We start from the raw sequence: 6,892 nt of genomic DNA on the forward strand, positions 1-6,892 counted from the left end.
TAAAATGGCTACAATCATCTTTTCAATATTTTTTGTATATACGATTGTCTTTTTTTCTTCTTCCATGGAGAGCGTTCCAGGAGAGAGAGAGAGAGAAAGAGAGTATAGCGTTTCACGCTTATCTGGACTGAGTCCATTGTCCTAACACGAGGTAATATACCTCAACTATACTCCCTCCCCTGATAAAACCCACCCTAAAGCAGTTTTGGTGCGCTCTACAGAGTGTGGATTGACATACCATATGTATGAAACTCTACTACTACTACTACTACTACTATTAATTTGAACCCCCTATGTAAGGGTAATGTGGATGAAGGTACATAGATTGGTAGGAAAATAAAACGATAGATTTAGGGGAAAAAGCCCGAAGGCATAAAAAAACCCTTTTTATTTTAAACAACATACAAAATTATAAACATTAAAAAATCAATGTCTCAACAGCCTTGGGTAACTAAGAGGAGGAGGAGGCTGCAGGGTAGACATAATTGGAACAGCATCTGCGAACAAAAACAATATTTATTATTATTTTCACAATTTAATGAATTACTTAATTAATTAAATAATATTATAAGAGTCTAAACTTGTAACAATTCTTACCAGTTACCATAGATCATTTTCACATTCTATGGTATTATGACCATAATCTTCACAAATGCTGCACCAACTCGGAGCAGGGCAAGTTATGGCCAGATGTCCATAATCACTGCATCTTCGACACCAATAGAAAAGCGTCAAATCTACAACAGACTCTGTTTGTGTAGTCGTGGTTCGTGTCTATACAGAAAATAAAAAATATTACTCTCTATTTTTTCAATTTAAATAATAATAATAATAATAATAATTTACTTACAGTTTGTGGAGATTCCTGATGTATGTGCATCACCTCCTCCTCCTCTTCATCCTCCTCCATATCCGTATCATCCAATAACAGATTAATCCTCGCTTCCATCTCCAAGTCTCTCCTGACCTCGGAAAGCAGCTGATAAACGTCATTATTTTCCGGATCATCATCACCATCCTCATCGAACAGGATATCCGAATCACTGTCACTCACTAAATCAATGACCGGAATATCATTCTCCTCAGTATCCATTCGGTTGATGTTGTTGCTGTTGTTTGGAAAACCCATTACAATTTCTTTTTTTTACTAAATCACTGACAACAGACTGTATTGAGTGAACTTGGTAGACTGAGAATTAGATTTAAAAGATTATCACGTTTTCTCCAACTCAAGTAAAAGAATTGCTGTTTCAACAGAACATGCAAAGAAGACGTATTATCTGTTTTCTCTCTCTACTCTTAATAGAGTTACATGAAGATCTTTCAAATATAACACACATTTTATTTTTCGAGGTAAAATGAGATTATTATCGAGGTTTTGATGATACATCGTATGAGCTCTGTAGAAATTGCATACGATCGGTAAAAATCAGAAGTCTGGAGAAAAATTGAGATGTGCATACATCGCTATGTCTTACTTACATGAAGATCTTTTCAATATGACACGTGGATTTTATATCTTGAGGTAAATTAATATTTTCATCAAGGTTGCGATGATACAGTATTTTGTACATAATCAGCAAATTTCAGAAATATAGAGAAAATTGAGATCTGTACACATCTCTAATATAAAATTTCATACATATATACATCAGTTTATATAATTGATATGTGCACATACTTATTCCTCCTCCCCACCCTAAAAATTTTTTTGTTTATATATAAATCGATCAGAGGAGCATCAAATCATTTTAATAAGATCAGTGTGAAAGGATGGCTCCTATCTTTGTAGATTTTCAAGGGTTTAGATTGGCAGACAAATCTTTCATAGTGAAAGAATTTGCAGCTGTACGAAAGAAAGAAGTGTAACATATCCTATTTTCTCCACCATTCCAGCACGCTTGGCTTAATGATTGGAAGAGAAAGCAATCAGAGTAAGTGAAATTTGTTAATATTATAATGATTGATTGATTTTTATCTAATAAAATACATTTTATAGTTGGCTGTATTTAAATTACCATGGTCTACAGTGGACGGATGGTTATTCACCCTATTATAAACATAAACAAGTAATTAAAAAATATCTAACGTCTTATGAGGACGAGGAAGACAAGATTTTTGTGAAAGGTCTGGAAAAAATGAAATGGTTAAAAAAAATATCTGATTTAGATATTAATAATGTAGATGAATATAATTGGGGCGAATTTAAATTAAAAAATAGTATGTATGAATCACAGTTACCTGTTTGCATGAATCATGATCGTATATGTGCAATGAGAAATGTGTATTACATGCAGTTTATGTATGATAAATTTTATAAATAAAAAAAATAAAAATTGATTAAAAAACTTTATTTATATCACATATAAATATTTTTCTACCATAAATCAGTTTAGATGAATTTGTAATAAATTATTTTCTATCACTTGTGTAAAAATGAAGATTAAGCATATATCAGGTTTCATTCTCATCACATCTCATTTATATAAAAACGTGCACGTTCGAAAATAAATTTTCATTGTCATTTAACACTTTGTTACAAGATAGTTATGCAACATTCTTATGCTTATCCATTTTAAATCTTTTTTTTGTTCGGAAATTATCGAAGTTCAAAATGAATAACACTCTTCAGAAGAAGTTTAGTTTGGTAAAAACTGAGAGTGATTATCGTGCGTGGGTCATCGAGTGCCGCGATCATATTCAGGAATTGAGAAATGTTAAACAGAATACACTTCCCGGTACGCGACAAAAGCATTTTACCGAAATCGCACGTATCAAGTGTCTCCTCCACCGAGCAGCAAGGGATAAAAGTTCAATAAAATTCGGTGGTGGTAACAATGTTGCTACTGCTGCGGTTAATGATAAACTTATTTGGGAGAATCTTGATTCAGCATTTAAAAACCGAATATGTAGCGGTATGGTAGTTAACAGTAATTATATTGATCCACGCGAGTTTTTATTAAGTGCGGAAGAACTATTGCAAACTCATATAAACATAGTATTAAATAGTGTTAATTGTATTAAGGTAAACTGTTCATTTAACGGACAATTTGTATGCAAAGACAATAGTGATGAAAAGCATATTAGTACGAAGAATAGTACCTTATATAAGACTGATAACTTTAGTGAATGGTACAAGTCCAATGTCGTACAAGTAATTTTGCATAGACATAGTGAATTCCAAGAACGTGATAGTGGATGGGCATTGGAGAAAATTTACAGTTTAATTGTAAACATGAACCATTACAACCCCCTGCAAGCAGGGTGTCAAATTCAGCTACCGTCTTCTATCATGTGCAAAAAAGCTGTAATAAATGTAAAAACAAGTGATAATGCTTGTTTTGCATGGTCTGTGACTGCATCGTTGTATCCCGCACAACCACCTGCTGTGGTCAGTCGATCATCCTCTTATCCTGATTTTCGATCTGTTTTAAAGGTTGGAAGCATAACGTTTCCCACCACTTTAAATCAGATACCGAAATTTGAAGTTGATAATGATGTTTCGGTCAATACCTTCACCTTGGAGGAGCAGGATGATCATCAGGGGAGAGAAAGAGTAAACGTCGCACCTCTATAATTAACTAAGAAAAAGAGAGATCGACATGTCAACCTTTTAATGATCACAGATAAAGAGGGGACTGCACATTTTATGTGTATAACAAGTCTCTCCAGATTATTACATTTACAGCTTACGAAGAGAGGACACGTTCACCATATTTGTGATCGGTATGAAATGATTGAACTACCAAATATTAGCACAATTATTTTACTACTAATATTAAAGTACAGTTATTTTATTATATATTCTAATATTTTTTTAGGTGTCTACACTATTTTCACACAGTGGAGAAGTTAAAGTTGCACGAGCATGATTGTGAGCAGCTCAATGATAACCTGCGTGTTGTACTACCTAGCGAAGATGAAGACCGTTGGCTATCATTTAAGAACGTTAAGAATTATGAACGAGTGCCGTTTGTCATATATGCAGACCTAGAGTGTATATTGGAGAAGACTGACCAATCTGATGATAACAGTAATAGTAATAGTTATCAAAAACATGTACAATTTAGTGTAGGGTATTATATAAAAAGTTCTCGTGATTCATCGTTCTCAAGTTACAATTCATATCGAGGTACTGACTGCATCGAGTGGTTTGTACGTGAACTTGAGAGCGTTGTACAAATTGTAAGCTATAGGTTAAAGACCGTAGTACCTATGTCAATCCTTAGTGTCAGCGAAAGCTTGAGGCAATATAGTGACCCCAACTGTCATATATGCAAAAAGCCGTTTCTTCCAAATCAACTTCGAATTCGCGATCACGATCACGATCACTTAACGGGTAAATACAGAGGACCGGCACATAATAATTGCAATTTAAACTTTAAAAACTCGCATGTTATTCCAATAATTTTCCATAATTTGTCCGGCTACGATTCACATTTTATTTTCGAAGCGATCGCGAATTTGTTGGAGGGATCTGTACATCTACTACCTGTACATAAGGAAAAATACATTTCATTTAGTAAATTTCTTCGTCATTATAATATTCATCTGAGATTTATCGATTTATTTAAATTTATGGCATCAAGTTTAGATAAACTGAGCTCATATTTGGAGGAATCTCAACTAAAAAACTTAGTTTCACAGTTTCCTGGTTTAACGGAAGAACAATATAGCATGCTTACAAGGAAAGGTATTTTTCCTTACGATTACATAGATAGTATAAGTCGTTTGGGGGAAACAACTTTACCACCACGAGAGTTGTTTTACAACAGATTGTCTGATAGTCATATAACTGAAGAAGCATATAATCATGCTAAAGATGTATGGACCAAATTCAAAATCCAAACACTGGGGAAGTACAGTGATTTATATTTAAAGACTGATGTTTTATTGTTGGCAGACATTTTCGAGAATTTCCGTGATAGCTGTATGGTAAATTATAATTTGGATCCTGCTCATTATTATACGCTTCCAGGCTTCACCTGGGATGCGATGCTTAAGCATACAGGAATTAAACTGGAGCTTTTCACAGATGTAGATATGTTACTTTTTATTGAACGTGGTATACGCGGTGGTTTGAGCCAGTGTTCCCATCGCTATGAAAAAGCCAGCAATCGATACATGCAGGATTTTGATCCAGCTAAACCAAGCAAATATTTAATGTACTACGATGTAAATAATTTGTACGGTTGGGCAGTGTGTCAACCTCTACCTACACATGGATTCCGATGGATCGAAAATGTTGATAATTTTGATATTAATAGTGTACCTGAAGATTCATCCGTAGGTTACATTTTAGAGGTTGACTTGGAATATCCACGTGAGCTACACGACAAACATTCCGACCTACCGTTCTGTCCGGTGCGTGAAAAGCCGCCAAATTCACGTCAGGAGAAACTGCTTGCAACTCTAAACGATAAGATACGTTACGTTATACACTATCGTGTATTACAGCAATGTATACGTAACGGTATTAGATTAACGCGAATACACAGAAGTTTAGAGTTTCATCAGTCCACCTGGCTACGCGAATACATTGAGCTAAACACACGTTTACGTACAGAATCGAAAAACGATTTTGAAAAGAATCTCTTTAAGTTAATGAACATCGCAGTATTCGGTAAAACTATGGAAAACGTAAGGAATAGAATTGATGTGAAGCTCGCTACTAAGTGGGAGGGAAGATACGGGGCAGAAGCATTGATTTCTAAACCGAATTTTCACAGTCGCACAATATTCAATGAGAATTTGGTTGCAATACAATTATCGAAATTATCCGCGAAATTTGATAAACCGGTGTACGTAGGCATGAGTATTTTAGATATCTCTAAGACTTGTTTGTATGATTTTCATTACGTTTATATGTTTCCTACATTTGGTAGCAAATGTAGAGCTTTGTATACTGACACGGACAGTCTGATATACAGTATCGAATGTGATGATGTTTATTCTGTCATGAAAACTGATATTACGAAATTTGATACTAGCGATTATCCTTCTGATAATCAATTCGGCTTACCATTGGCTAATAAAAAGGTTCCAGGATTAATGAAGGATGAAAATAATGGTAAGATCATGACGGAGTTCATTGGACTGAGATCAAAAATGTATACTTTTAAAGTACAGGGTTGTACAAAAATTATCAAAAAAGCTAAAGGTGTCAAAGGTTATGTTGTTGATAGAAGCATAACTTTTGATGATTACAAGGATTGTTTGAATAATTTCAATGTACAATCCCGCAATCAAAATTCAATTAGATCTAAATTACATAAAGTTTTCTCAATTACACAGAAAAAAATTGCTCTCAGTCCGCATGATGATAAGCGTTTTGTCACACCTGGTACTGTAGCCACTCTACCTTGGGGTCATTATAGACTAAAAGAATAATTGCATATTTATTATATTATATAAAAAACATGTTTTTCCTATTTATTTTAAATACAAGAATATTTATATTGCATAAATTATCATAAAACATTGTTCTTATTTATCCACGAATTATGCGTTTTATCCATACCTAACCATTTTACATAAACCTTGTTCCCTTTCTTACGCAACACTTTTTCTACCAGGTATACATTAGGATTAGCTGTTTTTAGGAGCTCATATTCATAAAATCCCCCATATATATCTTTACCATGAAAATCTTTAAGTAAATATGTGGCTGGATTCGTCCTTTGCACTTTTGTAACTTGAAATATTTCAGTAGTCCAGTCCGCTGTGTACCCTTTAGCAAACACGTTCTTGTATTTGCTGATTCGCACCAAATCACCGACATTGAACTTGGAACGTCCAACGATCTTAATTGTGTTGTATACAGTCGCGAGTAGCTGCTAAGCATGCTCAGGTTTCACATCAGCTGGACGCATTCTTATAGTACGATGCTTCC

The 6,892-nt window shown here is 34.2% G+C and overlaps 2 protein-coding genes across 2 annotated transcripts; both read left to right on the forward strand.

Annotated features, from left to right (window-relative positions):
* The first annotated feature begins 2,614 nt into the window (after window positions 1-2,614).
* LOC136773775 (uncharacterized) lies at window positions 2,615-5,471 on the forward strand. The gene is made up of 4 exons (XM_066727687.1): window positions 2,615-3,556; window positions 3,689-3,726; window positions 3,822-5,389; window positions 5,458-5,471. Exons 1-4 carry the CDS (start codon window positions 2,615-2,617, stop codon window positions 5,469-5,471), a joined length of 2,562 nt encoding a protein of 853 aa, XP_066583784.1.
* Window positions 5,472-5,631: 160 nt separating this feature from the next.
* LOC136773776 (uncharacterized) lies at window positions 5,632-6,390 on the forward strand. Its single transcript, XM_066727688.1, has one exon. The coding sequence runs from the start codon at window positions 5,632-5,634 to the stop codon at window positions 6,388-6,390; it is 759 nt and encodes a 252-aa protein (XP_066583785.1).
* The last annotated feature ends 502 nt before the right edge of the window (window positions 6,391-6,892 follow it).

This window comes from Prorops nasuta, unplaced genomic scaffold (genome assembly GCF_024137725.1).
Source record: "Prorops nasuta isolate Cenicafe-Biocafe unplaced genomic scaffold, Cenicafe_Pnas_1.2 PNAS00005, whole genome shotgun sequence".
NCBI classification, from domain to species: Eukaryota; Metazoa; Arthropoda; class Insecta; order Hymenoptera; family Bethylidae; genus Prorops; species Prorops nasuta.